The following is a 25,217-nucleotide window of genomic DNA, read 5'->3' as shown; positions in this document are numbered from 1 at the left end:
CAAATATCTAAAACTAAACTAATTTACATGACTTTTCTCTAGCGTATAAAAAATACACTAGTGTACTTCTCTTCTTGTCAAATATTCTTTATTATGCTTGTAGAAAACTTGTTTATTTAAATAAACTTCAACATGGTATATCTTAGCACAGACCTTGTTGGTATATCTAATGAAATTCAAGTGCACACAGCATTGATCTGAGACTGATGCATTCCTTTTTTTATGCTTACAGTATATACCGGACAGATGCAAAAAAGCATTTCACTGCATGTCGTACCCTGTATGTATGTGTATGTGACAAATAAAATATGATTTGATTTGATTTCATTTTGATTTCATTTGATTTGACTAATGGGGTCTTTTTAATTAAAAGCTAAAAAACACAATTTAAGCTGTTTAGAGAAATTATTGACATAACCAGGAGATCTCTTTATATACTGTAACCCCAAATCAGAAAAAGTTGGGACAGTATGGAAAACACAAATAAAAAACAAGTAGTGATTACTAAATTTACTTTGACTTGTATCTCATTGCAGACAATACAAGAGCACATTATTTATATGTGTTCCTCATGATTTATTTTTATTTATTTGTTTGTTTGTTTGTTTGTTTGTTTGTTTGTTTGTTTGTTTCAAAAAATCTAAATTCCTATTTTGGTTCTTGTAACACATTTCAAAAAAAGAACAGTAAAGCATCTGACATTTTGTAACGTTGCCATTCCTTTTTACAAGACATTTAGGGACTGAAGACACCAAGTGATATGAAGTGTTTCAGGTGTAATTTTGTCCCATTCTTGCTGCAAACAAGTCTCAAGGTGGGCAACAGTACGGGGTCTTCATTGAAGCGCAAAATGCGCCACATATTCTCTATTGGAGACAGGTCGAGACTGCAGGCAGGCCAGTCAAGTACCTATATCCTCTTCCTTAGAAGCCAGGACTTTGTAACGTGTGCAGAATGTGGTTTGGCATTATCTTGTTGAAATATGCATGGACGTCCCTGGAAAAGATGTCATTTTGAAGGCAGCATATTGTGCTCCAAAATCTCCATGTACTTTTCAGCATTAATGGTGCCATCACAGAAGTGCAAGTTACCATTCCCAAGGGCACTGACACAACCCCATACCATGACAGACCCTGGATTCTGGACTTGTTGCTGGTAACAGTCTGGATGATCCTTTTCTTCTTTGGTCTGGAGCACACGGCGTCCATTTCTCCACAAAAATACCTGAAATACTGATTCGTCTGACCACAGTACACGTTTCCACTGTGTGATGGTCCATCCCTGATGCCTCCGAGCCCAAAGAAGTCGACGGCGCTTCTGGACACTGTTAACATAGGGCTTCCTTTTGGCACAGTACAGTTTTAACTGCCATTTGTGGATGTAACTATTGTGGTAATTGACAAAGGTTTGCCAAAGTAGTCCTGAGCCCATGTGGTGATATCACTTAGAGATGAATGATGATTCTTGGTGCAGTGCCACCTGAGGGATCGGAGATCACTGTTGTTCAGCTTAGGCTTGCGCCCTTGTCCTTTACGCACTGAAATTCCTCTACATTCCTTGAATCTTTTAATTATGTTATGCACTGTTGAAGGTGAAATAAGCAAATGTCTTCCTATCTTTCTTTGAGGAACATAGTTTTTAAACATTTCAATACTTTTCTCACGTATTTGTTGGCAAACTGGCAATCCTTGGCCCATCTTTACTCCTAAAGGACTAGACCAAATCATAATTACAATCACCTGCTGACATCACCTGTTTCAAATCACATCATTATTTAACCAATTTACCCGATTACTAGCCCTACATTGCTCCTGTCCCAACCTTTTTTGGAATGTGTTGCAGGTCTGAATGACAGGAAAGGATTATTAAGGAAATTAAGCTGACCAGACAAAACATGAAATATTTTGTCTTTACATTGTCTGCAATGAAATACAAGTCAAAGTAAATTTAGAAATCACTACTTTCTTTTTTTATTTGTGTTTTCCATACTGTCCCAACTTTTTCTGATTTGGGGTTGTATATTACTGTATGTCAAAACTGCATAATTCCAAGCACTGCACTGTTTTAATGCATAATTTGAGTTTTGAGTTTGGATTTTGGCCTCATGTATCATGCGGCAGCCTCTTACCTCTCTCCTCTCCCTCAGTAAAGTGAGTCCTTCATCTCGTGCTACCCACTCTATCATACTACCTATTAAGCCTGAGATAACAGCAGTGATTTTAGCAAAATCTCTAAGAGGCATGAATAGTGGTCATTAAAATGTAGAGAACATGGTAGCACATGCGTTAAATTGTACTGCATGAGCTTCAAAAACACGAAGGAGAGTCAGCTTTTTTAAAGCTTTTTTCAGCTACTGGTCATGGGCACTAAGTAGCTTACCATGATTAAACACTGCAGGTTTGCCAGGTAACAGATTTTCCATCAAAACCATTTTTTAAATTTATTGAACATGAGGACAAAATTAACAAATCACCCAAATTATTAAGTAAATGTTATTTAATTATATGAAAATCATAATAGACAAGTATTATGTATTTAGGTATTCTCAATGTAATTAAGAACACAGATAAGTTATGAATCTTAAAAAAACAAATAACTCAAATAAAATGGTACTTAATTTAAATTTACAAAGTTGACATTGTAATTTCTTCAATAGATATGATTAAAATTACTGAGGCACTTTCCATCAGTTCTCTTCTGACTCGCTGTCTCTCGTTGTCCTTCCATGACCTTACTGACTAAAACCTGCACTCCAGAAGCATCTCTTATTCTTCATACGTACAGTTTCACTCTCCCACAGTCTAGTGTCACTGAGCCACAATTCTCAACTCTTCCCCATCTCTTCTTGTATAAAACACGTTTATTTGGGTGCATGCCTTTGGCAGGGATGTGCTTTTCCCAGCGTTGGCCAGGAGAGAGAAAGCAAGGGGGCCTTTTCAACCAAGAAGTGACGGATCTTTTATTAAAAGAGGCTGGGCCCCTTATACACACACTCACACACACATCCACCCTCCCTATCAACGTCTGCTCCATTGTCACCAAGATTGCTGTTGCTGAAGTGCCTCCCTAAACCCCCCTGCTGTGAGCTTTCTCACTGTAACTCCAAGTGCAGAGTGAAATCAGGCAGAACCTAGAAATGTGCACACACCCACTACTTTCTTTTTTTTTCCCACAGACACTTTCTCCACGCCATTCAATGTAAGTTTTTCGCTTGTCAGAATGCATCGAGCAGGTCTGACTAGATGTTATAGACATTAGGGAATAGACAACACAGGAAAAAAGTCAGAGAGAGAGAGAGAGAGAGAGAGAGAGAGAGAGAGAGAGAGAGAGAGAGAGAGAGAGAGAGAGAGAGAGAGAGAGAGAGAGAGAGAGAGAGAGAGAGAGAGGGAGCAAGTGGTTTGGTGAAATTATGTTGATAGACACAGCTTTCTGTTAGAGATAAACCCTTTGGCCCCATAACATCCCCCAACCCCACCCACCTCTCACAAGTACTGCTTAGTTGAGTGCATGTGTGTGTGTGTGTGTGTGTGTGTGTGTGTGTGTGTGTGTGTGTGTGTGTGTGTGTGTGTGTGTGTGTGTGTGTGTGTGTGTGTGTGTGCGCGTGCGTGCGTGCGTGCGTGTGTGTGTCCCGGGGTGGACCCACAGCCCAGTACCAGGAGCCTTGTGCCCAAATATTCAGTGCATCACAGCACAGCCGTGGGGCAAGAGACAGACGAAGAGACAAAAGTGGAGAGAGGAAGCAGGTGAATAGGCATGCCGAGCAAGATCACTTGGGGAGTGAGTAATAGCTTTTGTGCTTTCTTTCTTTCTTTCTTTCTTTTTATTTTTACTTTTAATTAAATCTGCTTTTTATTTTAGGCACAGTCTGACCATCATTTTTAGTGCATCTGTCTGGCTGTAACCTTATTCGCCATTTCTTTTTTATTTATCCTTTAACCCGAGACTCATTGTTTTTGGCAAAAAACTAAAACAAAAAAACTTTGATCAGGACAGAATTTCAGACAGAGCCAAGATCTGGGCTGGGAACAGGAAGTAAAATGTATCACACATTACAGTGAATAAGTGGAGTGCTTTCTTCTTCTTCTTCTTCTTCTTCTTCTTCTTATTATTATTATTATTATTATTATTATTATTATTATTATTATTATTACTACTACTACTACTACTACTACTACTACTACTATTACTACATCTTCCCAGGCTGTGAAATGAAGGGAAATGTAAACTTAAAAAACAAATATCTTACTGAAGAATGATGTTTGCTGTGCATACACATTGGAGTAGAGCAGAGTGAAAGAGTCTTGTGGATTCTTCACACATTTCATTTGTTAAAAGTAAAACCCGGGGTTCGGATACTTCTGGGTTACCATGGATACAAAACTATCAGCTACAAAAAAAATTAACCTGCTTGATATTTTCCACCAAATTTTTTTTAAATAACATAAGTATCAGGTATATGGAATAAACTTAGAATTATATAGATAGATAAACAAACAAACAAACAAACAAACAAATAAATAGATTCATTTAAAAGTTGTTTTTCCTTTGAAAGTATTATTATTATTATTATTATTATTATTATTATTATTATTATTATTATTATTATTATTATTATTATTATTATGAGTACCTTTGTTTTACAGTTCCATTTGAACTGTATATGAAAGAAAATGAATACCAGTAATTACTGTATATAAAGACTATATATTCTTTTATGGCATAATACTTCAGCATTTCTTCATTTTGCCTCTTTTCAGTCTCTCTCCCTGATTCTTTTATCTTTTAAGTTTGTTGACTCGATAGAAGTGAAAGAAGAACAGGAACAAAGGCACAGTGGCAGAGTTCGGTGTAGCGACTCAACTTCAGATTTTCCCATAGTGCATTCTGGGATTAAACAGGCAAATTTCTAGCCATTAGTTAGTTACTTAGTAGTCCCCACCCCCGACCCTACCCCCAACATAAATACACAAAATAGGGTTTTTGTCTAGGGTAAAAAGTCTGCATGTCGTGTAGTACACAAGCCTGTCTGTTTATGACAGAGAAGAAAGATGGCTAGTTTATAATCAGACTTGAAGTCGGCATATAGTGTTTTTAGTTCTTGTCATTTTACGGCTGTCTGTGAACATACTGCCAGCAATAAAGGTGATATAACTACTCGATCTTCTACTGCAACGCTCCACCCATAGAATTAGAAGAACCAAGTAGAGAAATGTGAGCTAGAAGAGAAGCATGCAGAAAATGAGGAGAGCGGAGTCAGCAGAAAAAATATACCGATCCATCTAAAACCCATGTCAGAGATTTTGAATTATCTTACATGAGGTTTGATCAGGACCCCAAGCTGATGTGATCAGAAATTCTGGGATTCATTTAGATGTGGATTCAAGCGTAATTAAACATGTTATCATACATTATGCTGCAAAGTGTTGCAGTTACTTTACTTCCTCAGTGCAAGCTAATCATTAGTTGCGTGTCAGCATTATGCTCAAGTCCATGGAGGAAGTCTGAATCAATAACCAGCTTCTGTAACTTTATACATTAGGGGGATGCCGCAGAGTTTTGGTTAATTCAGAAAAGACACATTTCTGAACGTTGCAGATGTCTCAAGTCAGATCAAATTTGTCTTGGTGAAGGACATAACTTGAGCTTTCTCATTTTTTCTGCTTTCCTTCCTTTGTACATACACATGACCCCTGTTTTTCTATTTTGCTGCTCTAAAATTAGAAAAGCTCAGTCAGTTTGAGAATGCTAGTTCCAATTAATCATATAAAATGTAATGCTTTTCCTTAAATATAGGCTTGTTTTATATATATATATATATATATATATATATATATATATATATATATATATATATATATATATATATATATATATGTAGGCTATATATAATATAGGCTATTTATAATGCTTGTTTTGTTGTGCATTGTCACTATTTGCAATGTCACCTGTTTAATACATGATCAATATGTCCGCTCTTTCTCTCTCTCTCTCTCTCTCTCTCTCTCTGTTTGTCTTTTTGCCTCTGTTTTTCTTTCGCTCTTTCATGCAATCTCACATGCAGACACACAATTACAGACGCACAAACACACACCAAGCATGCATGCATTCACACACCATCGCACATACACATACACAAGCAGACACGTGCACTCCTTCTGTTTTACACAAACACACTGCAGTGTGATGTCTTAGTGGTGATGTCATCCTGTCTGCCGCAGCACTGGTGCACAGAGAGAGAGAGAGAGAGAGAGAGAGAGAGAGAGAGAGAGAGAGAGAGAGAGAGAGACAGAGAGAGACAGAGAGATAGAACAAAGGAGCTGAACATGACGACAAGAAGGATTACTTTAGAGTTATATGATCTGTAGGTGGAAAATGTAGGAGTATCAACTGAACAGGCAAATATCAAGAGAGGACTATGTTTGTCACATCTGTATTTCTACTGCACAATGATTCAAATTCTTGATTAGCTTCACAGCATGCTGAGCAATTATAAATACATACAGAGTAATGACATCTGAAAACGTCTAAATAAAATGGAGTGCCTTATAGGTGTAACATTAGTAATTCGGATCAACAATATCCTCCTCCTTTTCATGGTGGTGTTGTAGTAATTCAGGTTCAGGGTTTATGATACAGCAGTAATGCAGTAGCATAAATGACTAATAGGTTGGGAGTTTGAAACTAGATCTCCTGCTGCAGTGTAAATGAAAGGAAGTGAGCATGGATACACAGTAAGGAACTTGCTATGGGAAACATAAGACAGTCTGTGCTGCCTTATCTTGTACAGCCAGACACACTTGTGCACTGACGTCAGCAAACATCCAAATTCAGTTTTCGCAAATAGGGAGCACTCAAATCATGCATCAGCAAGACACATTATTATTTAAACCAATATATGGTGTTTAAGACTATCATTATTCATGCTTTTACTTTCGATGTATCCAAAGTTGCTGTAAATGTTCAGTGTTACCTTTAAAAGTCTACAGATTATAACATGAACAGGTACTGAATTGTCTGACAAGATGCCTTAAGTCCAGATGAAAGCTTTATGGTAGAGCATCTTATTACAACAGCAGCAAGTAATACAGTGAGAGAGAGAGTTAGTAAATTAGTGTGTGTGTGTGTGTGTGTGTGTGTGTGTGTGTGTGTGTGTGTGTGTGTGTGTGTGTGTGTGTGTGTGTGTGTGTGTGTGTGTGTGTGTGTGTGTGTGTAAGAGAGAGAGAGCTATTGTAACAAATGGGGCCCTAGTAGGTCACTATAAGACGTTACCATGCCAGCTCTTGCTGTGTGGCCATGCATGTGTTAGAGTGTGTTTTTGTGGGTGTGTGGCCATCAGCTTTATTTAAACACTTCAGAATCACCATGGCAGACATGCCTACACATCCGTCACCAATAACTAATACTTCTTCAGATCTCTTTCTCAATTCTTAATGGCAAAGTTCTTTTCCATCATTTCAGTCCTGAGTTCCTCAAAAGCTGAACCTTTTCTGTGAATCCTGTTTGCAGTGACACAGGATGTAGTGTGAAGATGAAGGTGTTTGTGTGTGTATGTGTATGTGTGTGTGTGTGCGTGTGCGTGTGCGTGTGTGTGTATGTGTGATGTCTTACTGAGCTGGGGCTATATGTCAAATCTTCACTACCTGGACACTCCAGCAGTCCTTACACTGTCTGAGGGAACCTCTCCACAAGATTTGCTGCCTCAGACTTCTGGAAATAGCTCTGCTCAGTCTGCCCCTCTACACACACACACACACACACACACACACACACACACACACACACACACACACACACACACACACACACACACATGCCTCTGGCTTCTTCTGCTCTCCTCTGCAGCACTTTAAGTCTTGTGGTTAATTTTGGCTTGTTTTTCTATGGTTACTTGTGTTTTACATGAACTTATAGAATGCAATTTATGGAGGATTGAATGTACATCCTCTGCCATGAAACAGTTCAGTCGTCTATAATATAGTAATGTACAATGAACAAAAGAGCGGATTCTGTTTATGCGTAAAGAATTCCCAGCTTGAGTCACACGTCCTTGTCTTTTTTCCACAGCTTCTTTGTTTGTTTACCGAATGAGTCTGCATATGAGAATTATTTTATTGTGAGATCTTTGACTACACTAAATAACACTAATGTATTAATACAATCACTGAGCAACCATATACTGTATGATACAAAAACTATATGCAAATGCAAATTGAGCTAAACACTGAATGCATTAAACACAATAGATTTAACCCTGTTGCTACCAGGGGGATGCACTGGAGAATTGTAAGTAGCACCCTGACCTGACTGTTAAGTCTTTAATTCCTGTGATTCTTTGTGAGGTGTCTTTACCAAGGTCTTTCAGAAAAGCACAATGAGTCATTCTGAATGTACCTTGTGTTGTGGTTGTGGATTGTTGTCATGTTAACCCTGTGTCTTTAATGTTAGAAATGAAGATGTTCCCTTACCTTAACACTACTGCTTTCTGTGTTGTTTTGTAGTGTTGTGTGCTTTCTGTGAATGCTAGTTGTCAAGTATTGGGTCACCATGTCTTAAATGTCATAACGCAGAAGAAACGTGACACTCTTACGCACGTGATCCCTTAATTTCCAGATTAAGTTTCACAAATAATTTCACTCTTGTTATTCCCACCTCTCTGTATGTCTGTATATCTGCCTCAGACTGATGCTGCTACCAGTTTTCTACGTGCTGCCCGCTCAGGTAACCTGGAAAAGGCTCTTGACCACATCAAGAACGGTGTCGATATCAACACAGCCAATCAGGTGAGACTCGCCTAGACCTCTGTGTGCGTCATGTCTGTTTTCATCAGTAAAACTAGCTGCTTCATTTCTGTTGTTTGACAGTGGATTTCTCTGTAGGACAATCCAGTCTGTTAAGCATGAAATGTTTTCTATTTAACCTCGATCTTCCGTTCTTAATATTCAACAGCTTCATTCTCGCCATATTTGCTGCTAAATATTTCAGTATGTTGCATCAGCAAGCGTTTGCTGAGCTGGAATACTGAAACCCAGTCAAAGGATTAAAGGAACAAGCAGTGAAGTGAAAAAAAAATCACTGCTTATTCATGGAAATGTGAATGGTTCTAACTGTTAATGGCTGAGAAATAAAGCTACTCAATTTGCATTCTCCATTATAGATTCATTTATAATATCCTCTCTTAAGTATGTGTCTCATGCCTTCTTGAAATCCTGAGCAGATTTTTATCAGCGCTTTGTTTTCAGTGACATTTGATTTTGAGTCAGAATATAAGAGAATGCTCGAGCTGTAAGTATAGATTTGATCTGTGATATGATTTGTTTATTTCTGAGCTGTGTAGTGATATTAATGGTGTGACAGCTCTTGTAAAAGTATTAAGCTGATGAATAGGGAGTTGCCTCATCTATACGTCATAGAGAGAGAGTCGTGTGTGATAAGACAAAAAAACAGGGTGTGAGCCTGTGAAGTGTAAGGCTTATCAATAATGCGCAGACACACAACATCACAAACAATCTCCAGAATGTGTGTGTGTGTGTGCATGTGGTAGGAGCTCATATAAGTTGTTTAAGTGTATATAAATACTGTTTATTCCCATATGTGTGAGTACGTGTGTGTGTGTGTGTGTGTGTGTGTGTGTGTGTGTGTGTGTGTGTGTGTATATGTGCACTGTGGTTCCTCACTTCTTCCACCTCCTTCACCATGACATATAAATCTCTGTGTTGGGTCCAGCACAAACCAAGACGTTTTAGCAGCAGTGTTTGTGAGGATGAAAACATACAGCACCTCTGTGTGATATTAATCTCTGAGCTCATTAATCAAGCACTCAGTAAGTACATTCTCATGAGTGGGTTGCACAACCTGGCACACTCGCTCAATGCAGCGATACGACAAAAACATTCACTTTCTGAGCAAGTATAAACACGAGGATAAACAGCATAAGTGTTCTTTATAAGCGTTCTAGCAATGAATAGCATGTAATTAAAGTGCTAATTGTTAATGTGATCTATAAAACTGAGAGTTAATGTTTTCATCAGTTAGCTTAGTGTCATGATAGTGTCATTGTATGAAGCTTGGAAGTGATACTTGCATGCATTTTGCACAGTGATGTAATATGTAATAATGTAATACAGTAACTTTCATTAGTATGCAGCATGCAGCAGTACATACTCAGTTCAGCACCGGTAAGGATGTGAAATCCGCATGACTCGGCACAGACACATGAATCAAAGGATAAACATATTCCAAGGTCCTTGTAACACCAGCTGATATAGCTTTGTAGCTTTATACAAAAATACAGTACTATGAAATGGCTTTCTATTACAAATATCAGGTGTAGGACCAAGTGAAGCAATTAAGAATAGAAAGAGAATGATTAGAAACATAGATTACTGCAGAACGGGAGAGAAAATCGAGACATAATTGGCAACTGATGATCAAATAGTCCTTGGGGCCTTCAAGAATAACTCCTGGCATCAAGAGACCCCTTCTGGAGACATCCATTTACTACAGCAGCTTTCATTAACATGGACATAGTGCACATGCACAGCCTTGCTGCTGCTCTGGGTCGATCTTTGGCATGTGTTTGTGAGAAAATTGGCCAACGTCAACATTGTCAGCGTCTATCACAGATAATTGATCCTAGTCACTGCATCATCCTCTGTTTGATTCGTCTGTCCATCCATTCACTCTTGTTCATTTTTTTGTTTATCCGTTGTCTGATGGGGTGAGTGGTCTCTGGACACAGAGGGGGATAATATTAGCGATGTGAGAAAGGTCCAACCTCACATGTCCGGTGTCGATGAAGGAAGGCTGTGTGAGGTTAGACCTATCCCACACAGCTTGTATTCTTCCCGGCGGAGAGACCACCAACCTGCCATCCTACGCTTCATCGCAGTCCATCACTCTCATCATCATGGCCACTTATTAGTATCTCATGTCTTTATATTCAGAGAGGAAATAGAAGTTCTTGTTTTCCTAATTAAGGTATCATATGCTACACTGAATTGCCCCCACAATAGCAAGGGCACCAGGATCATCTGGTGCTCTGGGGAGTGTGATACCACATAATGGAGCCTCCACTGTGAGGTCTACTTTGTTCTTTCTTGCCTCTACAGAATGGACTCAATGGGTTACATTTGGCCTCAAAAGAAGGCCATGTTAAAATGGTGCTGGAACTTCTGCACAACGGCATTGTGTTGGAGACTACAACAAAGGTAAAGAGACGTCTGATGATCTTTAGCTAAGAAAGCACTTATGTTTCTTTTCTATACCACACAGCTCTAAATTCTAGAGCTAAATCCTAAAGTAGGACCTTTTCTGTCCACTTTAGTCAAATGCGTTTCTTTTGTTATTCCTGTGCAGAAAGGCAACACTGCCCTCCACATTGCTGCATTGGCTGGACAAGAGCAAGTGGTTACAGAGCTGGTTAACTATGGAGCTAACGTCAATGCCCAGTCTCAGGTTAGATTAAAAACAATAACTTTGTGTGTAGTAAGTCCAGTAAAGGGCAGCTTCATGTTATGCTCAAATGATGGATAAAAAACCCAGAACCATATTATCAAAAAATCAAATAATTTACAGATTAATAGTCAGTATTAATAGAGTAATGGAAATGCAGCAAAAAACCCTAATGTTTTCATTTCGATTCATTTCTATAACAGAAGGGCTTCACTCCACTCTACATGGCAGCACAAGAGAATCATCTGGAGGTTGTGAAGTTCCTCTTGGACAATGGAGCCAATCAGAGTATTCCAACTGAGGTAAATTTAAACACGGTGTCAGATGTATGTTTATGGATGGCAGGACAGGGCACGATGGTTAATCCTGCAGGGTAGACTTCCTGGGCCAGAGCTTAGGTTACAGGTTACTGTGTGTTTGGATTTTTAATTGTTCGTCTCATGAAGGTTTCCTATGGAATCTCTGCTTTGCTCCTACCTTCCAAAAACATGCCTGTAGGTGGATTGGTGACTTTAAATAGCCTGTAAGTGTGAACGAGGGTGTGAAAGTGAACAGAGCCATAAGATGGACTGACATCCTGTCCAGATTGCATTTCTGCCTCATGTCTAGTATGCCTGGTATATGCTCCAGATCCACCACATCTTCTGACCAGAATAAGGCTCTTACTGAAAATATATGAAAAACTAAACAAAATGAAAAATATTCAAGTTATCTTTACTTTTTTTGTCTCACTGTCTCTTAGGACGGCTTTACGCCATTAGCTGTGGCTCTTCAGCAGGGTCATGAGAATGTAGTGGCTCTGCTTATCAATCATGGCACCAAGGGAAAGGTTCGCCTCCCTGCGCTGCACATAGCAGCACGCAACGATGACACTCGCACTGCCGCTGTGCTTCTGCAGAATGACCCCAATCCTGATGTACTAAGCAAGGTTTGTGTGTGTGTGTGTGTGTGTGTGTGTGTGTGTGTGTGTGTGTGTGTGTGTGTGTGTGTGTGTGTGTGTGTGTGTGTGTGTAATTTCCAAACATGCTAGGTAAAATTATTTCTGTGTGCATATTAAGAGATTTTACAATATCTATTATATATGGCTTCATTTCCCATGACTCCTTGCAGACAGGCTTCACACCACTCCACATTGCAGCACACTATGAAAATGTGAACATTGCCCAGCTGCTGATAAACAGAGGAGCCAATGTGAACTTCACTCCCAAGGTATCTTTCTTGAATGCATCACTTAAGCACTGGTTTTGTCTTATCATTGCAGTTTAACAGACTGATCCTAATTTTTTTGCAGAATGGAATAACACCTCTTCACATTGCATCCAGGAGAGGGAACATTGTCATGGTCAGGCTTCTGCTGGACCGGGGCGCAACAATTGATGCCAAGACTAAAGTAATGATAGACTGCTTAACATTTACATTAGCACTATATGACTCACTCAAGACTAGGACAAGAGATATACAAATGCACAACACAACACAAACTTTTTTCTTCTGACACCAAATGACCTTTAGATGTTTTGCCATTTTTACTGATTGATTGATTGATTGATTGATTGATTGATTGATTGATTGATTGATTGATTGATTGATTGATTGATTGATTGATTGATTGATTGCACACAGGATGAGCTGACTCCACTTCACTGTGCTGCCAGAAATGGTCATGTTAGGATCATTGAGATCCTGCTGGACCAAGGAGCCCCCATACAAGCCAAGACCAAAGTAAATATACAGCCAGTGTTAAGGTTTTAACATTCATGCATAGCATACACTGACTGTTATATTGAATAATAATTTCTAGCAAATGATCTTGAGGTAAACCATGCATACCTTGTATGTAGTTAAGCTCATGCATGTTATTTATTATACTTTACCCCACCTACAGAATGGTCTCTCTCCGATTCACATGGCGGCTCAGGGGGACCACATGGACTGTGTGCGACAGCTCTTACAGTATAACGCTGAGATTGATGATATAACACTAGACCACCTGACACCCCTACATGTGGCAGCACACTGTGGTCACCACCGCATGGCCAAAGTGCTGCTGGATAAAGGAGCCAAGCCGAACACCCGTGCACTGGTCAGCTCACCTTACATATATTAGGACAGTGTATATTAATTCAGTAGGAATTTGTGGAGCCACAGCATATATATATGTTTGCCTTTCATATCTAATCATGTTTTCACTGTATACGCAGAATGGCTTCACACCTCTCCACATAGCTTGTAAGAAGAATCACATCCGTGTAATGGACCTACTACTAAAACACTCCGCATCATTGGAAGCCGTGACAGAGGTAAGAGATTTTCCAAAAATTTCCACAATTTTCCACAAATTGATTAAAACAGAAGGAGTTTTTAAGAAGTCAGAAAATGTCCATTCATATGGAGCTCTTAGCATGCTATAGATATATGAATAAATTGATACGGTGGTCACCTTGCCAGGAATTGATCTGCATGGTCAGCCAGTGTCTGATGGGATTGTTGTGTATGAAGCCACCCGTAGACTGTCATGCCTTCTTTTGAACCAATGTTGTGTCAGTCAGCTGTATGGTCTGGTCTTTGTCAGCAATCAGGTCTGTGCTAGACTCAGAGCTTACAATGACCCATTAGTTCCTCAGGAGATCTTGGTTGCACTATTATAAACTGTTGTAGAAAGGACATTATTTACATTTACACTGTTTACTGTACAGTGTCACCCAAATGAGGATGGGTTCCCTTCTGAGCCTGGTTCCTCTCAAGGTTTCTTGCTCATATCATCTCAGGAAGTTTTTCCTTTTGCCACGTTACCTCCGGCTTGCTCATTAGTGGTAGGGATAGATATATAGTATCATAAATTATAAGTTAATATTTTTATATTAATTTAAAACTTTAATTGTATATATTCATTTATTTATTTTATCCTTATTTTTTCTTCTTATTATTATTATGTATTTATTTCATTTTCTCTCTCTTCTATTTCCATACTTCTGTTAAGCTGCTTTTTAGACAATGGGAAATTGTTAAAAGCGCTATACAAATAAATTGAATTGAAATTAAAATTATTTGTGGTAGATATATTTCGGTCATCAGTATCTCACACCACTCGAGAATATGATTAGTAAATCTGCACCATTACATAGTTAGACTGCAGTCATGTATATTGAGTGAAACGGCCCTTAGGTTGGATGTTTTTAGATTTTTAACCTGTGTTCCGTACACACGTTATCAACAGTGACCGAGAAGGAGCACATGGAAGGCGTAATGCATGTGAATAAGGTGCATTATTTACTTGACCATCCTGAAAGGCTTTGGAGAAGAAACTAGACGTAGATGGACTAATCGCACATCAGTCACACTAACATCAGTGATACATCATGATATAATACATTGCTCAGTACTGATACTTATACTTTCATTTTAAGGTATTGATAGATGTTATATTTAAGCCATCCCATCTAATATCATTGATGTTATGAATCATTAAAATGGCTTGAAAATATTGTTCAGAAAATTACAAAAATGACTGTCAAGACTACAGCAACATTAACTTATTTAGGATGACGTTCTTTAGCCAATAATGTAATAAGGCTTTGCTCTATTGTACTGTTAGTCATTGTGTGTGTGTGTGTGTGTGTGTGTGTGTGTGTGTGTGTGTGTGTGTGTGTGTGTGTGTGTGTGTGTGTGTGTGTGTGTGTGTGTGTGTGTGTGTGTGTGTGTAAAACAGTCAGGCCTAACCCCACTTCATGTGGCCTCCTTCATGGGTCATTTAAACATAGTGAAGATCCTGCTGCAAAAGGGAGCCTCTCCAAATGCCTCAAATGTGGTGAGTCACAAAATCTCATAGATCAGAGCAATAACCCACAATAAAACTGGGCTCCAGTTCAACACTGTCTATTGCATGATCTGGCTTTTAATCAAAGTCTGTCTGTCCAATTTGGTCAGTAATCTCTGAACGTATACATGTGTTGTTCAGCTTGAATGTTCATTTCCAGGAATGGTTTCTTTAACTTTTAAACAGATTAATTGTGTTTATTTTTTGTAGAAAGTGGAAACGCCCCTGCACATGGCATCCCGAGCAGGTCACTGTGAAGTTGCAGAGTTTCTGCTGCAGAATACAGCTCCAGTGGATGCCAAAGCCAAGGTACAGAGATCCTCCACCCACACATATATGTTTTTTAACAGTTTTATTTAGTTAGAAATGAGCAGCCTAACTTCTATAAGTTGCTACAAAATTAGCAATGGTACAGTCATGTGTTCAGTGATGAACATTGCTTTAGGGAGATTGTTTATAAGCTACAGACTCATGGTTTCAAATAGCCAAACTCCTCTTTTAATAAAGCAGCAATATACACAACAAACTACAAATAATTTCAGATTTTTGTTTGTTTGTTTCTGCTGTGATCTTTTCTTGTTTAGTAGTGCTACTTTATTGCACGATTACAATAAAGTATAACTTGTCATCATTTTTTGTTATTTCATATCGGCTGATAACAGCTATTAGTCTAGTTCCCTCTCATGCTCTGTCAAGACACGTAGCTGTTTTGATCATTATCTGCTTCATCTCATTCATTCAGAAAATACTTGAATGTTAAAAATATATTCATCCATAAAAATATCCATGTATCTAGTATCAATGTTTTTATTGTTAATAAACCATAACTAACCTTTATGAGAATAGTCCATTTGGTTCCTGCTTCACACAAGCATAGTCACAAAATGCTACACATAACTTGGTGACATACTTAACAATGTAGTTAAACTAGTTGCATCACCACTTGTGGCTAACTTCTAATCCTGGAAATCATGGCATGATCTTCTGTATTATAGGAGGAGCTTCTTTCTTCAGGCCATCAGACTTTTGAAAATGTCCACCTTAACGATCCATTAGCACTCCATAAAGATTGACTCAGTAGACATGCTGCACTCTGCACTGTTCTTACGTATAACATAATTGTGCATCCATATTGAATTTTATTTCTATTTCTTATTTATTTTTATTTCTATTTATTTATTTGAGTTTATTTACATGCACAGTCTAAGGAAAAGCATTTCATTACACAGCGAGTTGTATAATGTATATAATTGTGCATGTGACTAATTAACTCTTAAATCTTGACTCCCAAATTTTTAAAGCCTTCATGTTTCCTTTAGGATGACCAGACCCCGTTACACTGCGCTGCCCGCATGGGCCACAAAGAACTAGTGAAGCTCCTGCTGGAGCACAAGGCCAATCCAAATTCTGCCACCATGGCTGGACACACTCCACTGCACATTGCAGCCAGGGAGGGACACACACAGACAGCCAGGATCCTCCTTGACATGAATGCCCAGCAGACCAAGATGACGAAAGTAAGTTTCTGCCCTTGAGAATAACATAAGGCTACCAGCTGCCACAACAAGCCTGAAAACCATACAACTATAAATAGATATATTATTTAACCTTGAGTAACCTTTAACTATCTTTGTAGAAAGGCTTTACTCCTCTCCATATGGCAGCAAAATATGGAAAGATAGATGTGGCAGAGTTACTTCTTGAGAGAGGGGCAAACCCAAATGCTGCAGGAAAGGTATGGACTCAGGATTCAAGATTCCTGCATAGATCCATATTATTATATATACTAAATCTCATTGTTAATCTTAGTTAACTGCTTAAATCTTTAAAAAAGAGAATCTACACCACTTAGAGTCTGAATTTCTAGTGTACATTAGAAAGGAGAAAAGAATCGATTTAATCTAATCTCAGAATTTTGTGTGTTTGGACATTTTGACATTTTAATCTCAGATTTCATTCTTGTACACCACATCTCTATCTTTAGCATCGGAGCAACAGCTTGCAGCTCAGCCACACTAATCGATTGGATAACAAACATAAAAAACATCAATCCAAACATACAAATTTATGTCTACCGTAGCTAGTGTGCAGATTTTTACTTTGATCCAAAAGGCAATGAAAGCTCAGTGATGTTTTGTACTTCATATTCTCAGCCTGTACTGTGAGCCAGGGTTCATTCAGTATTCGTGAAAGACCACATTAAGTTTCAATATGACTTCAGCAGGAAGTTTCATATTTGTTTTGTTTCATGCTCAGTCATTAGTGTGTACAGAGTTCCATTCTTTGCTGCATTACAATATTAATGACCAGGTTTTATAAAAACACAAATAAAAAGCTACGTAGTCTCTTCCTGTTGTTCTCATCATTTATCTATGTTCTCCTCTAGAATGGACTCACGCCGTTACATGTTGCTGTCCATCACAATAACCTGGATGTGGTAAACTTACTGGTTAGCAAGGGCGGATCTCCACACAGCGCAGCAAGAGTGAGCAGATCTTTACAATGAGAATCCCAAAACTCACGCCAGGCAGAAAAAAGTTCACTGTCCTTACTGACACTAACATTGTCACTGAAGACTTCCAGAAACTTTCCTTACAGACAGCTTTAACATACAAACAATGGAGCCCAGAAGCCTGAAACCACATACAAAACCTATTCATTTTCACAATTGAAAATAAACAGAATGAATGTAAAAATATTTAAAACAATTTAAATAAATGTTTAATATATGCAATATATCAGTTCCAGATTCTGCACTAATTGAAGCACATGTTTGCATTTGCGGCATTTGGAAGACCCTTGTTCAGAACGACATACAACAGTATTCAGTGGATTTGATACAATATGAATCACCAGGTTTTTCAAACTAGTGGAGTTCATGACCATTTTCAATGCACTTCCATTATAGTAAAAGGAGATATACGAGATATAGGACTTTTTTAAAATTAATTTAAATGCTCCTAATTCATACTGATAATAATATAAATAGATTAGCAATTTTCATGTTTTCTAATTTTTTAAAGAACGCAAAATTGAGACTGGGACATTTGTACTTTTCTGTATCCTTATTGGATTATTTTGAATCTGTTTAATAATGTCTCATTATCAGTCTCATTATGTAGAAGCATCTGCATTACCACATAAAAGATAAAACATTAGATTGAGCAAACCTGATGTTTAACAACCCACATTGCTGTACTGGACGGAATTACTAGAGACTGTTCTCTTTACCCTAGAATGGCTACACTCCACTCCACATTGCCTCCAAGCAGAACCAGTTGGAGGTGGCCAACAGTTTGCTGCAACATGGAGCCTCTGCCAATGCTGAATCCTTACAAGGAATCACACCACTGCACTTGGCTTCCCAGGAGGGTCAAGTAGACATGGTCTCATTGCTCATTTCCAAGCAAGCCAATGTCAACCTGGGCAACAAGGCAAGTACACATTCCTCCTTTCTTTTTTTTTGGATGAAATGTTGTCCTCTTTGTAGACCAATTACATGTTACTCAATCCTGTACTCATGTATGAAATCATCTATGTTTGGCTGATGTGGTTGAATTTTGTTAGATTTCATAAGATTTCATAAGACATCGCAAGAACAGGTACAAACCCTCACCCCTAACCTTAACTCTAGCTTTCATATTTTTCCATACTTGTTGCTGTTCCAGATTCTCCAAGATGCTCAGTAAATATTACTAACCAACTTCCCTGTGCAAAATGTAAATGAGATTACTGAATCATTTTTACAAGGATTCAAGGCAAATTTGCTTTACAGCATGACCATATACATACTGTACACTATATGGCCAAAAGTCTTTGGACACCTGACCATCACAACCGTAAGAGTTTTTCTCCAAACTGTTGTTACAAAGTTGTGACAGGCTCCAACCAAATCTTGTCCAGCATGAAAACGCCCCTGTGCACAAAGCGAGGTGCATGAAGACATTGTTTGCCAGTAATGGAGTGGACAAACTAAAGTGTCCTGACTTTTTGGGATGAACTGAAGTGGGAACTGCACCCAATATCTCCTCACCTGACCTCAGTGTGGTGAATGAGCCCACATTTAATTCAGTTCAATTTTATTTGTATAGCACTTTTAAAAATAGACATTATCAGAAATATATCAATTCAGCATATAAATTTTACTTTTATAAATGAACAAACAGACCTGATGGTGGCAGGAACAAGAAACCTTGTGGGGAACACATCCTCATCTAGGTGGATATAGAATAATATTCCTTATATAACTGTACACTATATATACCTGGTTTTGAATTGGTTTCATCCACACAGTGAATAAAGTAGCTTCAGGTTGTCATCCTCTACAGCCACATCCTCAGCAGCAAAGAGCTGCTTCCATGTGATGAGACTCCAAGCACAAGTAGGACATTAGTATGAATTAGGCCGGACCAGAGAGCAGGAGGAGTCAGGAGCACTTGAATCTCAGGAGTAGCATGTGTGGCTCGACTGAGAGAAAGACAGACAGAGAGGGAAAGATAGAACATATTATATGGTCATTTACTGTCACATAATGGTTGAGGACGACATGCATTGTGTGCAGAGTGCAATCAGGGACTATGGCAAGACCTACGGTGGCCAGCAATCCACACCCTAACTTGTCAACAAACCCAACTTTATGCGTGACAACATCCAAACATCCAGTTCAGCAAAATACTCAATGCCCATGAACCCTTCAGATCTGCTCCTTTACAAATCCCAGCATAGTCACGCTCCAAAAATCTAGTGTAAATACTTGACATATGACATATGGAGGTTATTCTGTTAGCAATAATTGTCTTATGCTGGTGAGTGAGAATTAAAAACAGTGGGAATGTATGTTTTATCTTTCTTCAGAGCGGCCTGACCCCACTTCACCTTGTTGCTCAAGAGGGTCATGTGGGCATTGCTGACATCCTAGTGAAACATGGGGCATCTGTATATGCTGCCACACGGGTAAGATGTCATGCCATTGACATTAACACTGGATTATTAAAGACTGTTTATTTTCATTTGTTATGTGTTATGGGACTATTTTTATTAAAGTTGCTTAAAAATAAAAAAGATCCAGTGATATTTTAGGTTATACAAAGCTTTATTATTTATATGTCAGATTAAAGCAGTCTGAACCGCAATGGCTCTGGTGTATAAGATAAATTCCCTGATAGCAAGAATGTTTGGGCTACATGAGAGTCATGAAATAGTCCTGGCAGTCACATCCACAATGACGATCTGTGCCAAGTTCACCCTTAGCATCTGTTAATAGCTGAACACTTTGTCAGCAGCCTCAAGACACATATGAGCCACATAAAACTATTTGCCAAATTCTATTAGAAAAAACAGTTGACTAAAAATGATAATATATCAGTAAATTGAATCTTTTCTGTAACATTATTGCCGATGTATCGATTCTGGCTGTTATCCGTGTGGAAGTTGTGCCTCACTGTACTGTATACTGTATATTCAAAGATTCAGAATAAGTTGTTTGCTACCGATGAATACATTAAAAAAAACTGGTATCAAATGTAGAAACGGTTGCAAAATATGTTTCATGAATATTACAATCCAGCTAGTAAATAATAATGGTTGGCTCCTAAATGTTCCTATGTTCATCATTTGTTCACAATATATATAATAATAGGGCTATTTTCAGGCATATTTCATATATATATATATATATATATATATATATATATATATATATATATATATATATATAGACCTGAAAATAGCTCTGGGCCAACAATATTTTTTGTTAACATGGGCCAAATCTAAATCTGTTTTGGCGAAGATCCAAGCAGCAGATCAGTTCCAGTATCAGTCAATTGTGCAGAAATACACCAGGCCAGCTCGCCTGCGTTCTATCTTGAATGCAGCACAAAAGCATTTGCTGTTAATATGGTTCAGTGTACATATTTTGTTCGGGTTCTATCAATTGTATCTGGTTCTATGCTTGTTTTTTTCATTAACGGGTTAAATGTTGTGTCCTTTCAGATGGGCTACACTCCACTTCATGTGGCTTGTCATTATGGGAACATTAAAATGGTTAAGTTCCTCCTGCAGCAGCAGGCAAATGTCAACAGCAAGACCAGGGTAAACAGGAATAAGAAGTTCCTGGTGTATTTTTAAGAAACATTTCTTACATATTCATATTTGTAATTCAGTAGCAGTAATGACTGTGTGTTACGTTGCAGGCAGGATATACACCCCTTCATCAAGCTGCTCAACAGGGCCACACTGACATTGTGACCTTGCTTCTGAAACATGGTGCCCAACCGAATGAAATTACTACCGTAAGAACAAATTTTATTTTATTTCCAGGTCTTCTAGTGTTTTCTATACAGTACACCTATTACATTGTTCAATCAGATATACACTGCAAATCATTCTCCTTATTTAATACAGCTACAGAATAGACTTATTTCTAGGTATTAAATGATTAGCTTTGTTTTTCAAACAGAACGGCACTTCTGCACTGGCCATTGCTAAACGCCTCGGCTATATTTCTGTCATTGATGTCCTCAAACTGATTACTGAAGAAACAGTGACCGTGGTAAGTAACCTTGTTTAGTGCACACGCAGGATGTTAGAGGTAATAATAAATGATAATAGCAGACAAAAATTCTCAGCTTATAAAAAAATTCTTTTAGTATGCATGCCTGAAAATATTGAATTATTAAATTATCTTGGGCACATCTTACAGTATCTAAGTGAGTGCGCCTCTCACATTTTTGTTAATGTTTTATTATACCTTTTTAGATACTTTTAAGAATTGACACTTTGTGACTATGTGAAGTAGTGAGTGTACAGCTTGTATAACAGTGTAAATTTGCTGTTGAGACACAGCCATTAATGTCTAAACCGCTGGCCACAAAAGTGTGTACACCCCTTGAAAATGTGAAAAAGTGAAAATGTCCAAATTGGGCCCAAGTAGCCATTTTCTGACACATTAGTGTTACAAGGTCTCAGGTGCGAATGGGGAGCAGGTGTGTTAAATTTGGTGTTATTGCTCTCACTCTCTCATACTGGTCACTGGAAGTTCAACATGGCACCTAGGGTTAAATAAATGAAAATAAGAATTGTTGCTCTACTTAAAGATGGCATAGGCTAAGAAGATTGCCAAGACCCTGAAATTGAGCTGCAGCATGGTGGCCAACACCATACAGTGGTTTAACAGGACAGATTCCACTCAGAACAGGCCTGACACTTTGGGCCAAATTTGGACATATTCACTTAGGAGTATACTCGCTATTGTAGCCAGCAGTTTAGACATTAATGGCTGTATGTTGAGTTATTTTGAGGGACAGCAAATTTACACTGTTATACAAGCTACTTTACAATGTAGCAACATGCTGTTGCTTCAGTGTTGTCACATGAAAAAATATAATTAAATATTTACAAAATTTATTTTTATAAATTTACAAAATTTATAATTTAATTTACAAAATTGTGAGGGGCGTACTCACTTCTGTGAGATACTATATATTTGTAGATTGTAAATAAGCAGCAAATAGCCTACAGCATGTTCAATGTTTTTTAAGAGATGTTGAGGAAATTGTTACCTGAAGTAAAAGGATTATCAACAGTCACATGCACCACTGCATTTTCCCTATCATGCATTCGGCAATTCCCATAATCATCAGCCAGTCAGTGTCACATGACTGTCCATGTTCAAAATTATCTGATCACCCAGACACCCTGAAACCTGAAGTCTCACTGTCATGCTTCGGATTTTCTGGAACGGTCTCATTGATACATTCTCTGTTTGTTTACACAGTCTAGTTCATGTCTCTACATCAATCATTTTTTATATTTTGAAAATCTGAATGTGTATTCATCCATCTGCCATCATGACTCTAAGGCTTCCTGCTGAAATGGTAGCTACACTAATTTAATTCAAAAATAGATTTTCAAAGATGATTCATTTCGGATTTGTTTTTCCCCTAAAGAAAGCACTCACAAAATATTTTGACCTGTAATCAGCTAAGGAAAGGAATAATCATAAAAGCATTTAAGAGTTAATCACATATTTATTCAAATCTAATTATCTGCTTTGCAGTCGACCACTGAAAAACATCGAATGAGTTTTCCTGAGACGGTGGATGAAATCCTGGATGTGTCTGAGGATGAAGGTAAAGTGCAAGTTTCCATCTGTTGTTACTGGGAATACAAGTTTACTTTGAACTGAAGGGAAAGAAAGCATCCAGTGTGCAATTTTCCAAAAATTGTGCTCCTTTTGCTTTTCCTAGGAGTTGCACAGCTAACGCTAGGTATGAATGTCTGTCATCTCTCTGTTCTGTGTGCAGTGACCATGAATCTTAACACAAAAACAAAACAGACTTCTTGTCACTCACATTCTCACAAAAGTGGCAGTGATGATGGGTGTATCATCAGCATGTGTCCATCGATAACCATGTCGGAACCTGTGGCACTAACCGAACACTAACCGAACACTAACTGATCACTAACCTGCTAGTCTTGATCCTCAAAGAGGAAGAAAGTTTCTTCACCTTAAGATATAGTAAATGTTCACAAAACACCTCCAGCATGTTCTTATCTTTTTGAGATTGAGTGTTGGATTATTGGTTGATTTATTCAGAGCCCTGTCACACATACAGTGGAACCTCAGCATATGAATTTAATTTGTTCTGGGGGCATAAACTTACATTGTGAAATGAATTTTCTCATAGGAACTAATGTAAATGCAGATGATCTTGTGCCAGCCACCCAAAAATACTATCAATTTTTAACACTATAATCATATTTTTGCAATCAAAAGATAAACTTCTCTTTATCATAATTTATGATTTATGATTACAATATTTTTGACTCCTTCCTGGGATTCTCTCCAAAAAGTCTGCATGCAACCTTCTTGCTTTCTCATAGATCGTTGCCTTCGAATGAAAGTCCTAAGAGGCCATGCATTATTATATTTCTTCTTTCTTGTTTTATCATTAACACTCAACATAACAAGTTGTTTTCTCGTGATTACAACTTATTTTTTTAACAAGCAAGAAAAACTTCTAATAATACATGGCCACTTGAGACTTCCATACCTTTTAGACAATGTCACCAGCAATTATTTTTTCGTATATCCAAATGGGTCCTTGAAACCACTTTTACACCTTTTGCTATTTCAACACTCAAAAGCTTGTCCTTTTCCTTGAATATTGTGATTAAGCTGGATGCAATTTTCAATTTTCAGTGAAATATTCTGCAAGTTAGGGCATTGGTATGCTGAGGTTCCATATACATAATGCTTCCTCACCATATATCTGACACTAAACAGACTTGAACACATTGCATACACAGACCTCAGATTAATACAGTATGAGGTCTAGGTTTAGAAGATGATACAAAAAAAGGTGTATTTTTTTTTAATCAGCAGCTAATTTTCTTTGGATTGTCTTAGAGCTCAGGTAAGTATGTCAATGGCAACAGATTTAAAAAGCAATTTATTTATTAATGTAGCAATTAATTACATGTGTGTTTGTTCAGTACAAATAATGTGCTCACGAAAGTATGCCTGAGACCATATTCCTGCTTTAAAGTATTAAAAAAATACAAATCGATGACTATATAAAAGCCTGGATGTAAATTTTGGGTATGTTTACACTTTTATGATATTGAAATGTCATGTACACTTCTATGATCTAGAAAAGGTCCTGAAAACACTGTTTATGTTTTATAATGACCACCCTATAATGACCACCCTATAATGATCTTTGTCACAATGCTACGAGAAGTCAGTAAATCTATAATGATGGTTTCTTTAATATTCAATCTGAACAGTAGATTTATATATATATATATATATATATATATATATATATATATATATATATATATATATATATATATATATATATATATATATATGCATCACAGATAAGGCAATCTATGCAAAATAAAGTGCATGAAAAGAGGCACATTGATTTGAGTTTGTAACAAG

General features: G+C 37.8%; 1 protein-coding gene across 14 annotated transcripts in view; it reads left to right on the top strand.

The window, feature by feature from the left end:
• ank1a (ankyrin 1, erythrocytic a) overlaps window positions 1-25,217 on the top strand; it is an 88,682-nt gene that overhangs the window by 36,248 nt on the left and 27,217 nt on the right. For 10 of the 14 annotated variants that reach the window (XM_047818874.1, XM_047818877.1, XM_047818873.1 and 7 more), the window contains 22 exons: window positions 8,679-8,780; window positions 11,109-11,207; window positions 11,356-11,454; window positions 11,655-11,753; window positions 12,194-12,379; window positions 12,562-12,660; window positions 12,743-12,841; window positions 13,075-13,173; window positions 13,337-13,534; window positions 13,653-13,751; window positions 15,161-15,259; window positions 15,479-15,577; window positions 16,588-16,785; window positions 16,905-17,003; window positions 17,655-17,753; window positions 18,505-18,702; window positions 20,123-20,221; window positions 21,260-21,358; window positions 21,460-21,558; window positions 21,726-21,818; window positions 23,325-23,397; window positions 23,515-23,535. In XM_047818874.1, the coding sequence (XP_047674830.1) occupies window positions 8,679-8,780; window positions 11,109-11,207; window positions 11,356-11,454; window positions 11,655-11,753; window positions 12,194-12,379; window positions 12,562-12,660; window positions 12,743-12,841; window positions 13,075-13,173; window positions 13,337-13,534; window positions 13,653-13,751; window positions 15,161-15,259; window positions 15,479-15,577; window positions 16,588-16,785; window positions 16,905-17,003; window positions 17,655-17,753; window positions 18,505-18,702; window positions 20,123-20,221; window positions 21,260-21,358; window positions 21,460-21,558; window positions 21,726-21,818; window positions 23,325-23,397; window positions 23,515-23,535 (2,455 nt within the window). Of the gene's footprint in view, window positions 1-3,576; window positions 3,778-8,678; window positions 8,781-10,764; window positions 10,978-11,108; window positions 11,208-11,355; window positions 11,455-11,654; window positions 11,754-12,193; window positions 12,380-12,561; window positions 12,661-12,742; window positions 12,842-13,074; window positions 13,174-13,336; window positions 13,535-13,652; window positions 13,752-15,160; window positions 15,260-15,478; window positions 15,578-16,587; window positions 16,786-16,904; window positions 17,004-17,654; window positions 17,754-18,504; window positions 18,703-20,122; window positions 20,222-21,259; window positions 21,359-21,459; window positions 21,559-21,725; window positions 21,819-23,324; window positions 23,398-23,514; window positions 23,536-25,217 lie in introns of those variants that run through there. The other 4 variants (XM_047818876.1, XM_047818871.1, XM_047818880.1 and 1 more) reach the window with 3 other exon arrangements.

This window comes from Tachysurus fulvidraco, chromosome 9 (assembly GCF_022655615.1).
Source record: "Tachysurus fulvidraco isolate hzauxx_2018 chromosome 9, HZAU_PFXX_2.0, whole genome shotgun sequence".
Lineage (NCBI taxonomy): Eukaryota > Metazoa > Chordata > Actinopteri > Siluriformes > Bagridae > Tachysurus > Tachysurus fulvidraco.
The sequence above is the reverse complement of the archived record's forward strand: the minus strand, read 5'-3'. Positions and strand labels throughout refer to the sequence as shown.